The sequence below is a fragment of the Poromitra crassiceps genome (assembly GCF_964638095.1).
Source record: "Poromitra crassiceps genome assembly, chromosome: 8".
Lineage (NCBI taxonomy): Eukaryota > Metazoa > Chordata > Actinopteri > Beryciformes > Melamphaidae > Poromitra > Poromitra crassiceps.
This window is the reverse complement of record NC_139629.1, coordinates 18,119,351-18,142,746: the sequence shown is the minus strand read 5'-3', so window position 1 is coordinate 18,142,746 and position 23,396 is coordinate 18,119,351. Positions and strand designations below refer to the sequence as shown.

The window sequence follows — 23,396 nt, the reverse complement described above, 5'->3', positions numbered from 1 at the left end:
GCGGTTGTTATTTTCCAGTTTGGGTAACATTATTGTATTTCTTATAGACTGTATAAAACATATGGACAAAGCCATACGTCTGTTTTGAAGAGAGGTATTTAATTTGGGTTTTCAGTGCTTACATTTCATCTAGTGGGTTTAGGAGGTAGCTAGCTACCAGTGCTATTACCTGGTCATTGTGATTTTCTTGACTATTTAAGGTGAAAGGCTAGTAGCCTATATTTACTACACACTGTGTGACCAAATGCCTGAATAATAACAGTGTTGTTACGGTACTCTGCAACCTTTTTATTTTCCATTGAAGAGAATAAATATTGTCCCTTTTTTGTATATCACAAACTATCTTTGTCGGCGTAATTAATAAATAGGATAAATAGAATAAATACATGTATAGTAAAAGGGGTTAAAAATACAAGATTAAAGGATTAAAAACATAGTTTAAGCAGTAAATAAATTATTTAAAAACCATACCAACAGTTATATAGGGAGTTGGTCATATAGAAGGACCCAGGGCGCTTACTCTCATTCAACACCACGGAAAAAGCGCTACATAAATGGAGGCACCGTTGGGGTATTATGCTAATTAACGACCTGCATTAGCATAATTACTAACTGAAATAGATCCCTATATATTTCTGTGGGTTAATTCTAGCTTAGATAAAAAACGCTATTCCCCAAAAACCCTTGTTTCCTGAACATTTTCACGAGTTTGAATAAGCAAATCGTACCAAAGCAAAACGTTAAACGCCGACATGCCCCTACTACAAAATTGGTGTAAAGGGGAGGGTTTAGATCCAGCCCACGTTATCATAGTGAAGCGGATCCCCACCGATGCTACAGTGGAGCACATTGAGAAGACTATGGAGACCATAAAAGCACTGGGAAGAGTGAAGGTCCGGGGCCGGCTGTACGACCCCAAATCACAGTCGCTAATGGTGCTTTGTGAATGCAGAGAAAAGGTCTACCCCAAACCCATTCCCCTGGATGTGCCCTCTGGCGACGGAGATCAGCTTTGGACGCTTCATGGACTGCCAGAGGGAGAAGAGGCCAGAGTATTGTACATACGAAGCATCGAGGAGTTGGACAAACATCAGTGAGAACAATGGTCGGGACTGTAAGGTAATCCACATCGATGTGACTTAACAAACATTCAATCATGACACACACTCATTCATCTACTTCAGGAGAAAATACAAAGCTAAAGCAATTGATTATGGATTATGACAATCTGGAATTGAAATCATGTGAATACACGGACCATAAATCACTGGACATTGAAAATGATATAGACCCGGACAATCATTTATTTTCCAATATCAATGACAATTGCTACTATTACACGGATGAACAGTACAACCAGACCATCAAGGCTGATGGAAAATTATCAATAATCCACTTCAATAGCAGAAGCATGTATGCCAACTTTAAAAACATCAAGAAATACTTACGTCGGTTTACGCATCCATTCAACATTATTGCCATATCTGAGACTTGGATCAATGATGTCAATGGAGTGGATTTTGAGTTGGCTGGCTATGAATTTAACTATATAAACCGAAATAATAAGGGTGGGGGTGGAGTAGCGGTGTATGTGGATAGTAATTTGAATTATAAGGTGTTAGAAAATATGACAACTGTTATTGATAACTTAGTAGAATGCTTAACAATTAAAATCTGTATGGAAAATAGTAAAAATGTGTTAATTAGTTGTATATATAGAGCACCAGATACTAGTATAGAGGTTTTTAATGACTGGATACAAGAAATGTATACATTAAATAATCAAAAAGTACTTTTTATTTGTGGCGATACTAATATTGATCTTCTGAAATTTAACAATCACAGAATGACTGAGGAATTTATTAACACCATGTATAGCATGAGTTTACATCCAAACATCACCAGACCCAGCAGAATTACAACCCATAGTGCTACATTAATTGATAATATATTTACTAATGATGTAGATAATAAAACAATGAGCGGATTATTGATTAAGGAAATCAGTGATCATCTACCTGTTTTTACTGTTTATGACTGTAATTGCAAGAGAAATCGGACAGACTCCAAATTCCAATACAGAAGAGTAAGGACAGAGGAAGCCATAAATGCACTAAATTATGATTTATTAACCCAAGACTGGGAGTCTTTATATATAGAATATATATATATAGAATAAATTCTTGGGGATATTCAAATTTTTATATGATAAGAATTGTCCACTAAAACAATATAATAGAAAACATAATGATACGGACCAACCATGGATCACTAAGGGACTGCAAAATGCATGTAAAAAGAAAAATACCTTGTACAGAGAATTTATTAAACAAAGAGCGAATGAAGCAGAAAATAAATATAAAAAATATAAAAATAAACTAACAAATATAATGAGGAGATGTAGGAAGGATTATTATAGTAAACTATTAGATAACAGTAAAAATAATATTAAAGGAATATGGAATATATTAAATGGTATTATTAGAAATGATTCAGGAAATACAAATTATCCTCAATATTTTATTGATAAGGATATTAATAACTATAATATGGAGGATGTTGTTAATAGTTTTAATGATTTCTTTGTAAATGTGGGGCCAAACTTGGCTAAAAATATTTCCGATCCTGTGACATCCAAGGAATGCAACCAGAACATAATTGAAATGAATTCATGTTCAATGTTTCTTACAGCAGTGGAGGAGAGGGAAATTATAGAAATTGTTGATAAATGTAATAATAAAACGTCCACTGACTGTAATGATATTGACATGAAATTAGTCAAAAGGGTAATTGGAGGGATTTCTAAACCACTTACATACATCTGTAACTTATCATTCCAAACTGGTAAATTTCCGAGCAACATGAAAATAGCCAAAGTCATACCATTGTTTAAATCTGGGGACAAACACAACTTCACAAATTATAGACCCGTTTCTTTACTTCCACAATTCTCCAAAATTTTAGAAAAACTCTTCAATAGTAGATTAGACAAATTTATTGAAAAGCACAGTCTACTCAATGATAGCCAATATGGATTTAGAGCAAATAGATCAACAGTGATGGCATTAATGGAATCAGTTGAGGGAATCACAAATTCTATAGATGAATACAAGTATGTAGCTGGAATATTTATAGATCTTAGGAAAGCGTTTGATACTATTAATCATGACATATTAATTAATAAAATGGAGAGATATGGGATTAGGGGAATAGTACTACAATGGGTGAGAAGTTATTTGAGTAGCAGGAAACAATTTGTGAAGTTGGGGGAGTCTGTATCATCATGCTTGAACATTGCTTGTGCAGTCCCCCAGGGGTCAGTATTGGGTCCTAAACTGTTCATTTTATATATAAATGATATGTGTGAGGTATCTAAAATATTGAAAATGGTGGTATTTGCAGATGATACAAATATTTTTTGTTCTGGAGCAAATTTACAGGAGCTATTGGACCAGGTCACTTGTGAATTGTATAAATTAAAAAGGTGGTTTGATATAAATAAATTGTCATTAAATTTAGCTAAGACAAAATTTATGATATTTAGTAATTATAAAATAGATAATCAAGTAAATATACAGATAGATGGTGTTGATATTGAAAGAGTTTTTGAAAACAAATTTCTTGGGGTGATAATAGATGATAAAATTAACTGGAAATCACATATTAAATATATACATAGTAAACTATCTAGAAGTATTTCAGTTTTGAGCAAAGCAAAGCAGGTTTTAGACTTGAAATCACTCCGCATGCTCTACTGTTCCCTGGTCTTACCATACTTAAATTATTGCTCAGAGATTTGGGGAAATACCTATAAAACTTCACTTCATGCAATAACCATCCTTCAAAAAAGAGCTATAAGGATAATAAACTATGCTGGATATCGTGATCATACTAACATACTTTTTCTAGGTTCAAATCTTTTAAAATTAATGGAAATTATAGAATATAAAACTGCGATTATAATGTATAAAGCCAGGAATAATCAACTCCCTGGAAATATCCAGGCGATGTTCTCTGATAGAGAGGGGGGTTATTGCCTCAGGAGGGAGTTAAATTTAAAAAACCCAAGGAGCTCGGACGACATTAAAATCATACTGTATCTCAGTATGTGGAGTTAAGCTATGGAACAGTATGGATGTGGAGCTACAGCAATGTTCAAGTGTGATCCAGTTCAAAAAGAAATATAAAAAATGCATTATTATGAGGTATAGGGAGGAAGAGTTACAGTAACAATATTGAGTTATATATAATCTGTGTATGGTGTATATTAATTTCTGGACGGTTGTATATTGTATATATTGTATTGTATTGTATATTGTAATGAAATATAATTATTAAAGTGATTATTGTGGTTATAATAATGATTATAATGATAATAATTATTGAGATAGCCTATGTATATATATGTATATATATATGTGTGTATGTGTGCATATACGGGTAATGCAATGTATATGCAGTGTAATTGTCAATTTTGTAATTATTTGAATTTGAGATTTATTGTCTCTGTTTTTGTTTATAATTGATTATTCGTTAATCATTTTCTGTTTGTATAGCTTGTTTAAGTAAGAAGGGTAGGCGCTATAAGCTATAGCTTCAGCCTACACCTTTTCGGTCTATCAGCCTTGTGCTGCTTTGTTTGTACTTTTTTGTTTTATTTTATGAAATGTTTTAATTGCCCATGACCGAAATAAATAAATAAATAAATAAAGAGGATGAAGGAAATGGGTAACAAAATGGCCAGAGAGAAGAAGAGGAAAGCCACCGCCATTCAGCAGAGAATGGAGCCACAGAAACAGAGCCACCATTCCCCGACATAGCGTCAGGTAACTCTGCTGCGTCCATAATCCAAGCTGTGGGAAGTCTGTTGGCCCAGACAATGAGACCCACACCAGAAAGTAATGTCTTCCGACGCCTGCGAGCATATTCAGGCATAACTCCCACACCGGCTGGTGAGGAGAATTTGGACACATGGATGGAGCAAGCACGCCTGATGGTGGAAGAATGCGACTGTTCAGAAAGAGAGAAGAGAAAAAGGATTGTGGAGAGCTTGAAAGGACCGACTCTGGAGATAGCCCAAGCAGTGAGAGCAAATGACACTGACGCTACCCCAGAGGAATATATTGAGGCCCTGGAGAGTGCCTTCGGGACCCTAGAGACCCCAGAAGATCTCTATTTCTCCTTCCGAGCTCTACGCCAACGCACCGGTGAAAGACTCTCTGACTTCCTGAGACGGATGGAGCGGACTCTGACAAAAGTGATGCAGAGGGGAGGATTACCGCCTGCCCGAAGAGACACTGCCAGAGTGGAGCAGCTCCTCCGAGGAGCCACTGAGTCTGACATAATGCTTCTGCAGTTGAGGTTAAGAGAAAGAAAGAGTAACCCTCCATCTTTCCTGACATTATTAAACGAAATTCGAGAAGAAGAGGAGCAACAGTCAGTCAGATGCAAAACCACACCCAGCACCGCGAAACCTGTGGTCCGACAAGTGCGTGTGGGGGGTGAAGCTAACCCAAATGAAGAGGAAAACAGAGACTTAAAAGCCCAACTTGAAATGCTGCAGACTCAAGTAGCAGAGCTGGCCGCCGGGCTGTCCAAAAACTCACCTGCGACTAGGCCCCCTAAATTCGAGCAGCCTGAGAAAGAATCTAAAGCAAAGTCCGACTGTTAAGTCAAGGTGTTAAAGAAACAAGTTGAAGACCTGCAGAGTCAGCTCAGTGTGATGGCAGTGACATATGCCGCGGACTCATGGCAGCCTAAAGAGCCTGTATGGAGAACAGAGAGAAAACAAAGAAAGAAAATATGGTCCAGTTCGGCCAGCCAACCGCCTCAGACCCCGAGCCAGCAATGATGGAGATGACTTCTTCTGCTATCGTTGTGGCGCAGACGGACATATGGCCACGCACTGTACAGCTCCGGAGGACCCTGCAAAGGTCATTCAAAAACTGATTAGTTCTTTGAGGAAACACAAAGGAAGCAACAAAGAACAGACAAACCAAAATAATAAGCCCCTAAACACCAACTGTTCTTTGACAAGGAGTGCCATAGATGTCAGAGAGGACACAAACCTCCCTAAAGGGCTAATTGGAGAATCTTCCCTGACGAAGGTAATCATCGAAGGTCAGCTGACCACTGCACTGATGGACAGTGGCTCATGTGTCACCATAATATTTGAAAGCTGGTATGCAACACACCTGTCCCATCTGCCACTTCATCCCATTTCCAGTTTGGCTATTTGGGGCCTCAGTGAATCCAGCTACCCCTACAAAGGATATGTAGCCATGACTGTGGAGTTCTTGGATGATGGAGCTCCTCAAGAGCCAAAGACAGTGCTGGCCCTGGTGTGCCCTGACCCTAACGGCCCAGACAAGACACCCGTCATCATTGGCACTAATGCACGGAGTTTCCACCATGGGCCCAAGACAGGAGAGAGCTCAGAGAACAAAGGTCCGGTCCAGTCATGGCGAGTGAGTGCACACGCTCCGGGCCGGATTAAATCAAAACCTCCAGCTTGGCCTAGAGATGACAAAGTTGGACTGATCAGATGGGCTGGACCCGGTCCACTCAAAATCCCCCCTGGCGGTGTGATCTTTGCAGCCTGCAGAGTGACGGCCATGGAGCCGTGGGAGGAAAATGTGCTCCTAGTGGAGGCCCCTGTTCAACGCCCTCTTCCAGCTGGGGTTGTCGTGCCCCCAAGCGTTCTCCTTCCCTCTGATATGAAGGCAGACAGTTTCTCAGTGCTAATGAGGAACGAGACACTCAAAGCCAAATCTCTCCCCAAGGGCACAGTCGTTGCTCATGTCCATAAAGCCGACGTGGTAACCCAACTACAGAAAGATGAGGGGTCTAACAACACCCTAGATCCTGGACTGTTCGACTTCAGAGAGTCCCCCATCCCTAGTGCATGGAAGGCCCGACTGGCTAACAAGCTGGCAGAGAGAGCTGGAGTATTCTCCCTGGGAGAGTGGGATGTGGGATTGGCCAAAGTGTTTGAGCATCGCATCCGCCTCAGTGACACGCGACCTTTCAGAGAAAGATCCAGACGGCTCGCCCCAGCTGATATAGACGACGTGCGGGTTCACCTGCAAAAGCTCCTTGCTGCTGGAATGATCAAGGAGTCCCCGCAGCCCCTATGCATCGCTAATCGTCGTGGCTCGAAAAAAGAATGGCTCAATCCGGATGTGTATAGATTACCGCACTCTCAATGCCCGTACCATCCCTGACCAATACACAGTCCCCAGAATCGACGAAGCCTTAGACAGTATGACCGGCAGCCACTGGTTCTCTGTGTTGGATTTAAGGAATGGCTACTACCAACTCGCCATGGCCAAAGAAGACAGAGAGAAAACAGCCTTCATCTGCCCGCTGGGGTTCTACGAGTTCGAGCGCATGCCGCAGGGCATCACCGGAGCCCCAGCCACATTTCAGCGGCTGATGGAGAAGGCTGTGGGGGACCTGAATCTGCTCCAGTGTCTGGTGTACTTGGACGATCTGATAGTGTTTGGCAGCATACTGGAGGAACACGAAAAACGCCTCCTGAACGTGCTCGACCGGCTGCAGGAATACGGCCTGAAGTTGTCTCTCGACAAATGCCAATTTTGACAGCCTGAGGTCAAGTATGTCGGCCACATCGTGTCCACCTCTGGTGTAGCCACCGACCCAGAGAAGATCAGAGCAGTCACCCACTGGAAGCAGCCGACTGATCTCGCCACCCTGCAATCGTTCCTAGGGTTCTGTGGGTACTATAGGCGGTTCATCGCTAACTACTCCGCTATAGTGAGACCCCTAACAGATCTGACCAAAGGCTACCCCCCAGCCAAAAAGAAAAGAACAAAAAACCAAAGAAAGAAGGCACACCGAAAGTCCCGTACTTCAAAACATCTGAGCCCTTTGGAGAACGGTGGACTCCAGCCTGTACGGATGCCTTTAAGCAGATAATCCACTCTCTCACACATGCTCCAGTCCTGGCTTTTGCCGACCCCACAAAGCCATATATACTTCACGTGGACGCAAGCTTCAGTGGTTTAGGAGCCGTGCTCAATCAGGAGCATCCAGAGGGGCTGCGCCCTGTAGCTTTTGCAAGCCGGAAGTTGAGGAACTCAGAAGAACTACCCAGTCCATCAACTCGAGTTCCTGGCGTTAAAATGGAGTGTAGTCGACAAATTCCATGACTACCTCTATGGGGCAAAGTTCACCGTGAGAACCGACAACAACCCTCTGACCTATGTTCTAAAGACTGCCAAGCTCAGTGCACATGGTCATAGATGGTTGTCCGACCCGTCCACGTATGATTTTGGAATCCAGTACCGGCCTGGCAGAGAAAATGTCGACGCGGATCTGCTCTCCAGAAAGACAAGCACAGAAGAGGAGGGTTGGATACCACCATCAGGAGTAAAAGCTCTCTGTAACAGAGTGATGGTCACTGACACCCGAGGACCACCCAGCCGGTGTGTGGATCAGCTTGGCGTTTCCCCCTCTGCCATACCCGATCTGTACGTGTACCCGGTGCGACTAAGTGACAGTCCTGTTGAACAGCTGAACAACTCAGAGCTACAACAAGACCAAGACTTAGATGAGGCCATTGGAAGGGTCAAGCAGGAAATGAGAGCAGGAAAATGGCCTTGCGCTATTCAGAGCACCCATCCCGAGACCCCTCTTCTACAGCGAGAAAGTGACAAGCTGCAACTGAGGAACGGACTTCTGTACAGGAAAATACTGAAGCCCAACAGCAAAGAAGTGTTCCAGATGGTACTTCCAGAGAAACACAGGGGTCTGGTGCTTAAGTCATTGCATGATGGATGTGGGCATCTTGGTATCGAGAAGACCACCGAGCTGGTGCGGGACCGTTTCTACTGGCCCAAAATGGCCAGTGATATCGAGCGGTATATCAAGACGTGTGGGAGGTGCGTAGCACGCAAGACCCTGCCACAAAGGTCTACTCCTTTGCACCAGATCACCAGTCGGGGCCCACTGGACCTAGTATGCATCGATTTCTTATCCATCGAACCTGACTCTCGGGGAGTGGCTAATGTATTAGTGGCAACAGATCATTTTACCCGCTACGCACAGGCCTCCCCACGAACAATCAAAAGGCCGCCACCGTCGCCAAAGTACTCCTAGAGAAATTCTTCGTCCACTATGGTCTGCCAGCACGCATCCATTCCGACCAAGGACGGGATTTTGAGAGCCGGTTGGTAAAAGAGCTCTTGAGCACGCTGGGGATAAGAAAGTCTAGGACTACTCCTTATCACCCGCAGGAAAACCCCCAGCCCGAGCGTTTCAACCGCACACTCCTGTCCATGCTAGCCACCCTCAATCCAACACACAAACAGCGCTGGAATCAACATGTGGCATTCATGGTGCACGCCTACAATTGCACCCGTAATGAGGCGACCGGGTATTCACCTTACTACCTCATGTTTGGCAGAGAAGCTCGCCTGCCCATTGATGTGTGTTTTGGAGTGTCTGTGGATGGAGAGGATGCGACACAACACCATCAGTATGTGGAGAAGCTGAGGAAGGAGTTGCACCACGCTTACAACCTAGCGTCAGAAGCCTCTAATAAGAACCACCAGAAGAACAAACGAGGATATGACAGCAGAGTCAGAGTCCATGACCTGCAAGAAGGAGACAGAGTGCTTGTCCGAGCCTTGGGACTTCCTGGAAAGCACAAATTGAAAGAAAGATGGAATGTACAGCCCTACTAAGTCATTGGGAAACTTCCCAACCTACCTGTCTATCGGGTGAGACCTGAGGGAGGAAGAGGAATTGTGAAAACCCTTCACCGAGATCACCTTCTACCCATAGGGTTTCTGTTGAGGATGCCAACAGTTCAAGAGGAGGGAAATAATTCCCCGAGACCCGTCACCAGAGCATTCCGTGCCCCTAATCAGACACGAGCACAAGGGAGAGAGGGACAAGCAACGTAACGAGAGCCAGATCCAGACAGTGAAGATGAGGAACCCCACTATTCCTCAGGTGGAGTCACAGCTGGAGACTGGTCAGTCTTCTACCCTTCTTTGCAACCCTTGATGCCGGACAGAGACACGATTGATCCAGTGGGCACCAAAGACCTCAGTGCTCCTGGTACTCCAGTCAACGAAGAGGTTGTGCTTGACCCCGCTCCTATGGAAGAAGAGGAAGCCGATGGTGTCATACTCCCATTGGAGGAACCTGTGCTGGACGCAGGACTAGAAGGGGGAGACGTCCCACCGACTAGTGAGCCTGAAGATGGAGTGGAACCTGACAGTGTCCCTGCTTCTAAAAGAGTGATCAAGCCAGTCATTCGGTTGAGCTACGATGAACCAGGAAGGCCCACTGACCAGCCCATTGTCCTAGTCCACCGAGGGATGAGAATCTACATCACCCTTGACGGCGGAGAAGACCATCCTGCCAGGGTCCAGTGAAGTCTGATGGGGTCATCAGACGTCTAGAAAGGGGAGGGTGTAACCCCGGGTTAAATTGAGGTACAATCTGTCTCTAAACTTAACACTAAACAATTATCCCTCTTATCCCTATTTGATTAAAACTAGAATCCCCATCTTGTTCAACTAAATCCCCATTATCATTATGGCCTAATATAATTCTATGCCCTGTCCCTTTAATTCGTTCCTGTAAAGCTTGTATGAGAATACAAACATTTCCTCACGCCAGGGGAACAACCAAACGTTGCTCAGCATGGCGTTGTGTGATTGGGTAATATAGAGAGACTACTCGTCTCTCTTGTTTACTATTGGATGGTGGGGGGAGAAGGCGGAACTTGAGAGGCCGAGCAGTCAGTATGCTGGGGTCTGCGTGAGGAGTGGACGTTGGTCCTGCGCTCCGGTAAATTGTAGCTGTTGTAGCTAAAAATATAGCTTGGTCAGTGGCTAACTGTCACTTTCAGGTTTACAGCAGCGGTTGTTTCCTGTGATCTCCGACGAGGAGCAGCTCCAGACAGCGCACTGTGCTCGTGGAGGCTTCACACAGTTGCACCTCTGGCTCCGCGGGAACCAGATAGCGCCCCGTGCTACCTGGGCAGCACACGGTGGCACCTCTGGCCACGAGGGAGCTCCACAACCCTACATTGAGGGAGACAGCCGTCTCTTTCTCCCCTGTCCTTCCGTTCCTCCGGAAGTGGAGGTTGAAGCGTGAAGAGGATTCCCTGTTTTGGAAGAGGATTCCCTGTTTAAGAAGAGGATTCTGGTAAGAGGAGATTTCAGTGCTGTAGAATTGTGGTGAGCAGTCCAGTATGGAATACCCTTGAGCGCTCAACTCTTATCAGGCCTGCACCGGTGGGTTTATTTTATTTATTTGTTTGTGGTACCACTGTTTGTGCTGTTGTTATTTTCCAGTTCGGGTAACATTATTGTATTTCTTATAGACTGTATAAAACATATGGACAAAGCCATACGTCTGTTTTGAAGAGAGGTATTTAATTTGGGTTTTCAGTGCTTACATTTCATCTAGTGGGTTTAGGAGGTAGCTACCAGTGCTATTACCTGGTCATTGTGATTTTCTTTACTATTTAAGGTGAAAGGCTAGTAGCCTATATTTACTACACACTGTGTGACCAAATGCCTGAATAATAACAGTGTTGTTACGGTACTCTGCAACCTTTTTATTTTCCATTGAAGAGAATAAATATTGTCCCTTTTTTGTATATCACAAACTATCTTTGTCGGCATAATTAATAAATAGGATAAATAGAATAAATACATGTATATTAAAAGGGGTTAAAAATACAAGGTTAAAGAATTAAAAACAGCGGGTCATTTCATAGTTTAAGCAGTAAATAAATTATTTAAAAACCATACCACAACAGTTATATAGGGAGTTGGTCATATAGAAGGACCCAGGGCGCTTACTCTCATTCAACACCACGGGAAAAGCGCTACACAAACATATTTTTTTACAGTGCACCTGAACGCAACATGCAAGATACCCGCTCGAATAAGTGTCCAAATGTTCATGTCATTCTGGCCAATACTCCGATTCCGATTCCGATTTCTTTTATTCACACACACTTGAAAAAATATACAACTTGAAAAATGAAGGAAACCCAGAGTGTGCAAATGGGAACCCCGAGGAAGCTTTCTGAGCTTTTGGTGGGGACCCACAAGAAACATAAATTATGACATTAAATAAACAATTATCAAACAATACAGAACAGACAAAACAAACAAAATAGGACAGGGTACTGGCCTAATACCCCCACAACGTATAATACAAGACATAAGACAGACAAGACAATTCCCAGTCAGTTTCAATTCAGATATGTGGCTAATAGTTGTTTCTTCAACATTTTTTTACTCCACTTCTGTTATAACATTTCAGTCTGGAATATGGAATATCTTTCAATAATCTTTATGACTAAAAGACTAAAAGTAATCTCATGTGTAAGAAATGACTGTTCTACATTGAAGTAAAAATGTAAATAATTAACTTGTTGGTTTTGGATTTTTTTTTGCTTCAAGAGTGCATTTTTGTTGATTGATGACCCTCAACACAGGCTTTGAGAATCCCGGGCCACTTACTGATACTTGTGCTTAAATTAACCCACTCATATTCTGGTTTATTTCAAGATAAACTTTTGGCTAGTGGAAATTCTAATTGGCTGATAACTTTAAAATCTAGCAGCCATATTGGCAGGTGGTCAAAAAAGTTAATTTCAAGCCCTGCAGGTAGGAGTGAGTGAGAAAAGGATCAAATATTGGTGTTTAAGACAGAATAATGACATCACAACTGTTAATTTAAAATTAGTTATTCCTCTAAACCTGACTTCAAATGCCCCAAATTTTTTCACGCCAGCGCCGTTCGCCCCCCAACCCTAGCAAAATCTGGCCCTCTGGTAGCGAGGAATTTTTTTTGTGGTCCTCTCTATCATCAAAGTTCCTGGGTTACGGCATGACAATATTTGTTCGGCCCCCGGCAACAATCTGGGTTTCTCATGTGGCCCCCCATGAAAAATAATTGCCCACCCCTGTGTTAGAGTGCTTACTTTTATCTTCCTTCTGGTCATAGTCCATGTAGTAGATGATGTAGCCCAGTAGGAAACCTCTGAGGTCTTCCTCTGGGACGGAGGACCACTGCAGCACTATTGAGTTTAGAGTCACACTGTGACTGCTGATGTTAGGAGCTCTGATGGGGGCTTGGGGAACAGAACAACAAACAGACAGTATTGATCTGTACGTTATGAGCTTCACTGTCGATTGTTATTCCAATTAAGTTATAAAACCAAACGCTAAGGCCTCGTCCACATGTACATGGATATTTCTAAAATCGCATCCTGCAGCCACACCCCCTCTCTGTTTGCAAAAAAAAACAATCACTCCCACACCAATTTTGTTTTAGAATATCTCTCCGTCCACATGACAATGCAAAAACGATTTAAAACGCCATTATTTCCTATGGCAGCTAGGGTGCGAATTCTACACTCCCCCCCGTGGGTTGGTCACGCCAAGAGTGGAAAAGAGTTCAACGTGAGGGGATAAGATCCACGCTCACAAAACGACAAGTCAGCGTTGCTTAGGTTGCCTGGCAATAAACTGAGCACTCCCAGGGCAGGTGGCAAGCTCAGGCTTGGACAGATGAAGCCCCGGAAGTGATACTAAAGGCTGTAGTTCCTCGAATGGCCACTTGAGGCTGGCTCCAAAGTGGAGTCATTCCCCGTTTGCCTGCCCCCATGTTAAAATGCCCGACAGGATTACATAGGCTATGTTTACACAGCCTGGTTAAAAAAACGGTTTTGGTCTATATAGCTAATATCACCGTTCATAACAACTGTACGGGGGGTGAATATTTATATAACTCATCTGTTTAGAGTCAAATAGATGATAGAAAAGACTATGTTTGGGGTGTGATTGACAGATCGCCTGTCCAGTGATTGTGCAGCTTGCTGATCTCGGACCAATAGCAGCAATAATTATCGTTATTTATTTATTTTATTATTATTATTATTATTATTATTATTATTTTCAAAAAGCGAGGCGGATTGCGGATTTCAAGCAGACGGGTAAAGTAAGAGAAATACAGCACGATTGACCTATAAACACCTAATTAAACCTAACAGTAGAATCAGTACTGATTACACGTAAGGTAGTGGGCTCGTAGGTCCCTGAAACCTGCTCAATACAAATAAGACCGCAATAAATGCCATGCGCAAGTTGAGGTTATGAAGTTAGCGTCTACAAAAAGCTCTGTTTCACCTGTCCAAAGATTTGAGAGATCTCCACCCTGTAAAGGCATTTTCCAAAAGCTCTCTTTTCAGTGACCTAAAACGCCATTGTCCTCCGTTTTCCTGTGGACGAAAGGCCAAAACGCGTCGAAAAAGCGACGTTTCCAAAACGAGGTGTGGACGGGGCTTCTTCTGCTTCCGGTGTCATTTTTACACTGTTTTAACTTGACAAAAAAAACGTCTATGAGGATTTTACAGCAGAGCCATTCTGCTCTACAGCCGTGTCGTTCGGGTGCTGCTGGGATAACGTAATGCATTGTGGGTAGTCGGCTACTGTGGCTAATGCTAACGGCTAGCGTAATAGTTACTTTACATGGCAGTGAATGACTGACTTAACTGACTTACATGGCCACTGAATGACCAAATTGATTTAACTTTTAACCATTTCGAGTAACACTGTTTCCATACGGACCCGCAGCGTTGGTTAGTTGTTTATAACGTGACTATATTTATAACTTTTATAACGGACTCCAGCTTCCGGTTTATATTTTGGGTCTGCAGCCGAGTACAAAGGCTGCAGAAGAAGCCTGCGTGACTCATTGTTGCAAGCTGCAACAATGAGTCACGTTAAACCGGACCTTGTTCCCACAATTATTTTTGACAGTGGGGCGTTCAACAATAAGCTGGATAGAGTACAAAGAGGTGTGGACAGGGCCCTATAGAGTAAAAAGCGGTGTGGACGGGGCCCTATAGAGTAAAAGGTAGATGACTCACTTCCTTCAGTAAAATAGAGCTGCACACTTCCATAAGTGCTCTCGCTGTCGTTGACACGCTTCAGGTCGCAGGTCTCTTTGTCCGGTCTGGTGTGGAGAGCCATGTTGTATCTCGTGTACGGCTCAAACGGATCTGGGACATTTAAACAGCTGTTTAACGTTAGAGGTGGGAAACACTCAATTTGATCTCTTCACTTTACAGAAATGTGTGGACTATTTACTTACCGTTTATAAAGGATATTGTCTGGTAGTTGTTTTTCTTCTCAAAGAAGGACTTGAACGCTGCTCTATTTCCTTTCTTGCTCCACTCCACCGAATAGCAGTAATATTGTTTGATGAGGTCATCTTTCCAAGAGAGAGTGTACGATGTGTTGCTGTTGAAAGTCACATTCAGCTTCCCGGTTCCCATATCTGCCAAGACAAAGCAGTTCATATGTTGTATATTATAATCCTGTTCTTTATCTAATCTTACAACCCTGTTATAGTGGATTCTGATTCTGACCTACTCCTTACCCATGTCCTGTTGTGGGAGAATAGTCCGGCTCGCTGCCGGGGAGGTGCTGACCCGGTTGAAAGCGGTGATGTCGAGATTATATTCTGAATTGGACAGGATCAGCGTGACCTCGGGCCGAGCGGGTAGGAACCTTTCGGACGCCTCCTCTCCTGACGCCTTCCTGATCGTCACGTCGTAGCCTCCAAAACCCTCGCTGACTGGAAACTAGTGAGTAGAGTCATTTTGCGATCACAATAAAACAATTCGCCGATCAACATCAGCTACAACTTTGATATGGTGCTAAACAAAAAAGACGAACCTTCCACGTTACAGTGAGCAGTCGGCTTCCTTTTCTTTGCGCAATCTCAGAAGCTTCTACGTTGAGGATGACAGGCGGCACTGTCAGTTCTGAACGAGAACTTGATTAGACACCTTGCTTATTCAGTTCATATAAAAACAACAAACCACACCAGTCTATTGCATTGTATATTTCAGTATTAAAGTGCCATGTGTATCCTGCTGTCCCATATACTGGACTAAACCGGTTGTTAATTATTTGCCAAGTGTGATATCACATACTGTAGATAGACCCAATGAAAACCCACTCATGTTTAATGTAACAACGTTTCGAAATAGCCTTTTCATTTCAAGAATAAGCCAAGTAGAGGGCGTACTGACCTGGTAGGACAGGGTAGATTTCACTCCATACGCACTGTGGACATCTTTGGTTGGAGTTGCACTGGATCTGCACCTCATAAGCTAGTGAGGACGTGAGGTTCCCCACCGTGCACCTCTCCCAGTCCTGGGATCCCACCAACCTCTCCCAGTCCTGGGATCGCACCTGCAACTGCAAACAACATGGGAATCAGCGGACACCAGGAGGCACTGTCCAAACCTTAACCTAGATATTATATATTATTGTTGAGCAACTCCTTTGCTTTCTAAGCAATATTTGAAACTATGCATGTAAAACTCTACATTGTATTTAAAATGCATGAGGAGGCTTAATACACTTGGGAATCTGAATGTCTCAAAGTTTTGTGTTTGCAGGTGTGTTGGACACTGACCTTGTTCCCCAACCGGCTGTCCATTGCTTTATATCTCACAGAGTAATTTTGGATGTATTTCTTGTCCTGCTCTGGCCAGCTCACTTTCACTTCGAGTCTCCTTGCAAGGCGTCTGAGGGTCACCTTCTCAGGGGGGCCGCATCGAACTAAAATGGGAGAAACCCTCAAACAACATGCCTACATCATACAATAACATACCTCTATCACTGAGCTTTAACACTAAAGAGAGTCTTCTTTAGTCTTAAAGATGTCTTCTTGTGAGCTTACCCATGAGTATTGGTGACTTTTCGAAAGATGCTTTTGTGCAGTTGTTTGGATCGCTCTCGTCAACAACATGAGCCGTCATGATAGACTTTTCAAATAAGCTGTTGATATCTTGAGAGATCCCAGATATTTTGTTGTACTTTGTGCATTTCTTTTTGGTTCTACAAGGAGCAATTATGGAAAAATGATTATTAGCAGAGTATAACAGTAATGCCCTGCTGATGGTTAATATAAAAGTCATTACAAAACACATGACGACACTGTTGGTGGGTGGAGTTGTGTTTTGTGTGTGCAGTGAAGTCAGTATGTTTTATGTACTTGTAGTCTATGCAGGGGTAAATGGAAAAGTGAATCAGGCAGGAACCAGTATTACTTACACTTGTTGTATGATGAGGGTGTATGTTGTGTTTGATGTGTGGTATCCAGGTGTCCACACACATCTCCCTACCTGCTTTCGTTGACGAAAGCAATCTAAATCACGGACTCCATCTGAAAGACAGGCACCCCTGTCAAACTCTTCTCTCTGATAGGGCCGGTTCTACACTATAATTCAACTTGGGTATTCAAATTCATTGTCATTACCTGGGTAAGTCCCACAGTGCTCATACGTAGAAGAAATTATGCTATTGTTGCATTTCTCTGAAATATGGTGCAAAATTGTATTAGTATGCTGCATTGTAGACATGGAACAATGATCAAATTTACTCTATTGTAGTTACAGTAGTGTACGCCTAGCTATATTTAGGAGAAATGATACTGCCAGCAGGAGCAGAGTAAAAATGGTCTACACACAATAGCTAGAACTTATACAATCAGAACTGGGAGCGCCTCTATAATTGACCTCCATCTACCTGCTGATCCCAGATCAGGACTGTGTGTGGGACGTGAATCTCGCGAGAGTTGAGATTTCAGCTGTAGTGGAGCAAGCTGCCATGTCTGACTTGGAGTAACAGTCTAGTTCACACATGGCCAAAATAGGCGCCTCCTGTGTGGGCCGCGATGGAATTGCATCTGGAGGCAACATGCAAGATACCCGCTGAATACGTTTCCAAATGTTCATGTCATTCTGGCCAATACTCCACTTCTGTTATAGCATTTCAGTCTGGAATATGGAATATCTTTCAATAATCTTCATGGCTAAAAGGCTAAAAGTAATCTCATGTGTAATCCACACACTCCAGTCAGAACACCCAAAAGGATTAAATGAAGAATTACTGTTGGGCTGCTTCCTGTAAAAGCATTTCTCATATTGTATTCTGAATGGTGTATTTTTGTATTTTTGTATATTTGTAGTGTCACTTGTCACTATCTTAAATCTATAGCCTACATAGGCGCCAGTCTCCTTCCTGCCTTGTCACTTTGAAGACAACAGGACTGTTTCTTTGACTGTTTTATTATTTTAAATTTATACAAAGTCCAGTCCTTTTTATTTCTCTCCTGCTGTCACTTTGAAGACAACAGGTCGTTCTCTCGAGGCTGTGGTTTGTGCTTCTAATATGATATATATCATATATTACATTTTTTCTATCCTTGTACTCGTATTAATGCTTGTGTACTATGCTGGGTTATATTTAAGCAATATATCACGAGAGCAAGTGTGTTGTGGTGAATATATCCCCCTGATCAGTTGTTATCCCACGAGGCCGCAGGCCGAGTGGGATAACAACTGAGCAGGGGGATATATTCCACAACACACGCTGCTCGAGTGCTATATTGCTTTTATAAAAGGGTTCCAAGTATAATAATATAATAATAATAACACTATAAGTCCGACTGGCATGGTATTCTGAGAGTCAGTTGAAACACTACTGTAAGGCGGGACCTCTAGCAAGAAGATAGACGTGCGGGTGATTTGATTGGATCGTTCTGGAGACTGAAGTCGACATTGGCCAATCCTGGCGCTTGGCTGAGAGCTTTCTGGAAACCCAGGCAGCTCGAGCGCAGCGTTGCATTCTCAGGGCTTGCCCGACACCAACTAACGTTACGGGGTTAAATGCGGGGTTAAATGCGGAGTTAACAGCCTTTCTTTTGCAAAGAAGACATTAGCCCGCATCTATTCTTGTACAAAACATCATTTTCTGCGAAGTATTAGTAAAGTTATAAGCGAAGATCGATTCACAAGGATCTGACAGCTGTCTCCGCCATTTTTTTTCTTCTACGTTGTCATTTGAGGTAAGCCTTATTATTACTCTCTTAGTAAGAGAGTTGCCATGGCAACCAATAACCCATGGCCATGGGTTATTGAACTCGGTTACTGGAATTATACAATGGCTGTGAACCAATCAGATTGCTTGATTTGAGAGAGCCATTTTATAATCTATTATATCTCATCGATGCATAACGCACTTTTTGAATATACATATATTTTTTTCTATACTAATTGTTTGTACTTCCTGTCTGGCTGTATTTATACGCCCTTTTCCGCCTGACACAGCACAACGCTGACGAAGGCTACATGCTGAAACGCGTACGTTGTACCTTGTAACAGGAATAAAAACCCTCAAAAGGATATCATCGAGTGCTGGTTCCTTCTCTACTACTACATTGAAGTAAACATTTAAATAATGAACTCGTTGGTTTTGGATTTATTTAGCTTCAAGAGTGCATTTTTGTTCTTGGGTGACCCTCAACACAGGCTTTGAGAATCCCGGGCCACTTACTGATACTTATGCTTAAATTAACCCACTCATATTCTGGTTTATTTCAAGAAAAACATTTCGGCTAGTGGAAATTCTAATTGGCTGGTAACTTTAAAATCTAGCAGCCATATTGGCAGGTGGTCAAAAAAGTTAATTTCAAGCCCTGCAGGGAGAGCAGGGGGTGACATAGGAGTGAGTGAGAAAATGATCAAATATTGGTGTTTAAGACTGAATAATGACATCACAACTGTTAATTTAAAATGAGTTATTCCTCTAAACCTGGCTTCAAATGCCCCAAATTTTTCGCGCTGGCGCCGTTCAGCCCTCAGCAAAATCTGGTAACGAGGATTTTTTATTTGTGGCCCTCTCTATCATCAAAGTTGCCCATCCATGGGTTACAGCATGACAATATTTGTTCGGCCCCCGGCAACAATCTGGGTTTCTCATGCGGGCCCCCCATGAAAAATAGTTGCCCACCCCTGGTCTAGTTCAAGGATTTTGTACTGTAAGTTATGGCTGATATTTACCTGATTTGGAGAATATGGACGATGCATTTAAATTCGATGGCCGCTTGTATTTATTTGAGCCGGACTAACGTTATACGGATTCAATAATGCACCAATTTCAAAAATGTCTGCTTACACAACTTAGTTATACAACAGATATGAATATAGGGTCCAGGTTGAAAAATACTGAAATTCTCCTTTAACTAATGATTAACTAACTTCACTAATGATTCGTTATTATTTACTTTACTCACAAACAATTTTGGGTACAAATATGGATTGAAAAAGGGGGCGAACAATGGATATGGAGGGGGCCCCCATGCCTGTGTTCGCCTTGGGCCACCAAATCACTACTGTAAGTCCGCCACTGAGCAAGGCAAAATCTGCAGACAAAAAAGTATGACAACAAGCCTACCTGACGGGCTGCAGCAAGCCAGGCTCAAACCTAGAAAATGAACAAAGCACAGCATGTGACTTTGGGCAATAGCAGAATAATTTAGGAGAAAATCGATCTATCTAATATACATTTGGCAATGTGGGCTCTGTTCGCTCGTTTGTTTCCATTTTTTGTCCCACCGTTGATGTCATCAGTGATGTCACAAGGGGCACACACACACAAGGAGGCATTGTGACATCACTGATAATGCCATCATTGATGTCATAAGGTTGTGGTTGTCATTGGTGTGGCATACATGGTAGCTCACTTTGAGCTCGGCTGTCCCTGCAGCCTGTCTGGTCATGTGATATTTATCTTGCCTTAGTTAGTTTTATATATTCATTTTTATCTTTTTACTTTTTATCCTTTACAGTCAGTGGTTTTAATGTTTTTTTTGTTTAAGGAACCATGGTTTTATGATGGTATTGGTTTGAAATGTGGTTTTGGGATTGTGTAATACTTGAAGTGCAATATTGAAGTGCAATACGTGGTTAGGTAGAGTTGTTAACTCGTAGCCCAGGCTGCATCATGTCTGACTATGTTGTCCTCTTGTCTACGCGCTGTTTGTCTTCAGCTGTACTGTACTGTCTGTTACGTTTGTCACGCTCTATTGCTGCTGTACAAATGCCTAAGACAAATTTCCCTATGGGACAATAAAGTTAAACTAAAAAAAACTCAAGACTGATGATGTCATCAGTAATGTCATAAGGGGGCACAACCCCCCCCCCCCACACACACACACACACACACACACAACCCCCCCCCCCCACACACACACACATGTGCGCATGTAAACTTAAGGCAGGCAATAACATTTTGTGAGCAACACACACAATCAATTCTCTGGACTATGCATTGATTGGAGGGTTTCTGTGAATAGCATGCAGCATATCAGTGTTTTAAAACCTTTAATTAGCCTACCTTAGAAAGCAGCACAGCACACCACATACATACACAGAAAACAACATAGGCTGCGCATAGCCTACTAATCTTGGTCACTTACCAAGGATAAAACATAGGAGTGACTTGCGTAGAGTGCATGTTGGGTATAAATCACTCAAGTCAAGTCGTTGTCCATGGCCAAACATTTCCCCTCCAAACCTTCAAACTGACGGAATTAAAGACAGAAACTTTTTGAGGCTGTTGCGCACATGGCGCGATGGAACTGGCAGCAGTGAGTCGGTCTAGTCTAGGAAATATTTAAAATATTAACGATCATCACAAAAATCTGAGGTAGCCACTTACACAGGGTAACTGTCTGCCTTTCCGAAGCCCTGCCACTCCGAACGTTAACTTCCATTATTTACACAGACGTATCTTCTGATGTCTAGGTGTCCACATCGTCCACATTCATTGCCAGTCAGTCACAGAAACCACCACATCATTTAGGCTACCAGAGCAAACACAAGCAAAGTAGGCTATTCACAGCAGGTGCGCCGCGCACTGCGCTGCCCGTTGTGTGAGAAAACATGACGAAGAACGTTCCGAAGATAGATGATGAAATTAACGCCTTCATAAGGAGCTTACAAAATAAATCTATCTTCTTCCTACAAAAAGAGGTGTCATGACTCGTGGGAGGTTAACATCCTTTCAAATGAAAGTCTCACTAGGGGACAGGGGAGAGCGGGGCAAGTTGTCACGTGGGTATTCACAATGGTTTTAGTTCTGAAAAACATTTCAGAGTCAAAACTAAAAACTAAATAAATAAAAGTTTACTTTCCTAATAAGAGGGGACCCTATGTTGAGTTAAGTCAAACCACTCTCACAAAAGATGAAAGTAAAATGTGATCTTCGTGTTTGTGTGTATAAGCAAGCTTTGTGTGTAAGCAAGTTTGTGTGTAAGCAAGCTTCTATGGAGTGATGGTATTACTTTGTGCTGTAAATTGTACTGAATTATTTTTTTATTAGTTTTACTTATCGGTTTATCATATTCATGTGTTTTTTTATGTTTGGACCCAAATGTTTTAACTATTTGTGTCAATAAAAATAACTAACTAACTATAGCCTAATGCAGACAGATGTAGTAGGCCTACACAAGGTGGACTGTTTGTTAGTTCCCAAACAACTAGCCTATATGAGCTATTTGTAAAGCTAAGCTGATTTTACATGGTAGCGGACCTGTAAAATGAAGCAAGTCTATTTTCTACTTCATCAGTATGTATAGGCTAGTTGCATGCTACTGGAACTGTAAAATGAAGTGAGCCTATCTTCAACAGTTCATGAAGTAATTCATGGCTGTTTACATACAGTAGCCTACCTGTAAAATCAAGTGAGCCTATCTTTTACAATTTAATCCTCTCAGAGGAAATGGAACTGTGTGGAAAAACACAGCATGTGTGACATTTTTAGAGAGGGCCTTAATAATCTATATTGTATCTATAAGGCACTGCTGAGAAATAGGCTACAGCAATGAGGAAGAAGTGTGAGAACATGCCCTGGTCTCCCATATTGACACATGCATAGAGCAGCCATGCTCATAATTACTCGAATTAATGGATTACTACCTCTTTGTCTTGCTGTTACTACAGTATTACTGAAAAGGAATCTGGAAGTGACTCAAAGTGCAAAAAAAAATCTGCTCTGCTTTTCAAGCTTGTTTTGCTTTCAAATAATTAAATGTAGCCTAAATGTTCCTTTGAAAAGTTATAATTAGCCGACACAAAATATAAATTCAGCTTTCATTTTGACTCATGACAGACGTAGGCTACTGTACAGTAGCCTAACTTACCCATTTTGGGGAACTGCAGTAGACCTCTACTGTAGTAGGCTGTTGAGTTTTCCTATAGTAAAAACTAGGTCAAAACCGCTATGTGTGATGTGTTTACTAACACAAATTCCCTGTGTCCATCAAAGACCTGTAACAAAAGCGCTGGCGCTGTTCTGCCATCATTCTAATGGAAAAGTAGCGCTGAAACTGTTCTCGAGTTGACACAATTGCAACTTTTCAGAAGGCAATCTAATGTGTCATCGATTATTGGAAAACATCCTTTATCATCAACTCAACATAAGATCACTTATGTTGTGTAGGCTACCACTTGACACAATCAAATGTAACTTCTTCAC

At 42.3% G+C, this 23,396-nt stretch overlaps 1 protein-coding gene across 1 annotated transcript in view; it reads right to left on the bottom strand.

Annotated features, from left to right (window-relative positions):
- The window catches only part of LOC310780531 (leukemia inhibitory factor receptor), a gene marked incomplete at its 5' end in the record, with an annotated part of 33,068 nt that extends 16,309 nt beyond the window's left edge, over positions 1 to 16,759 (bottom strand). The window contains 7 exons of the mRNA XM_083641097.1: positions 12,980 to 13,129; positions 14,930 to 15,061; positions 15,154 to 15,339; positions 15,442 to 15,646; positions 16,131 to 16,268; positions 16,489 to 16,634; positions 16,756 to 16,759. Of these exons, the coding sequence (XP_083497223.1) occupies positions 12,980 to 13,129; positions 14,930 to 15,061; positions 15,154 to 15,339; positions 15,442 to 15,646; positions 16,131 to 16,268; positions 16,489 to 16,634; positions 16,756 to 16,759 (961 nt within the window). The remainder of the gene's footprint in view (positions 1 to 12,979; positions 13,130 to 14,929; positions 15,062 to 15,153; positions 15,340 to 15,441; positions 15,647 to 16,130; positions 16,269 to 16,488; positions 16,635 to 16,755) is intronic.
- Between the last annotated feature and the right edge of the window lie 6,637 nt (positions 16,760 to 23,396).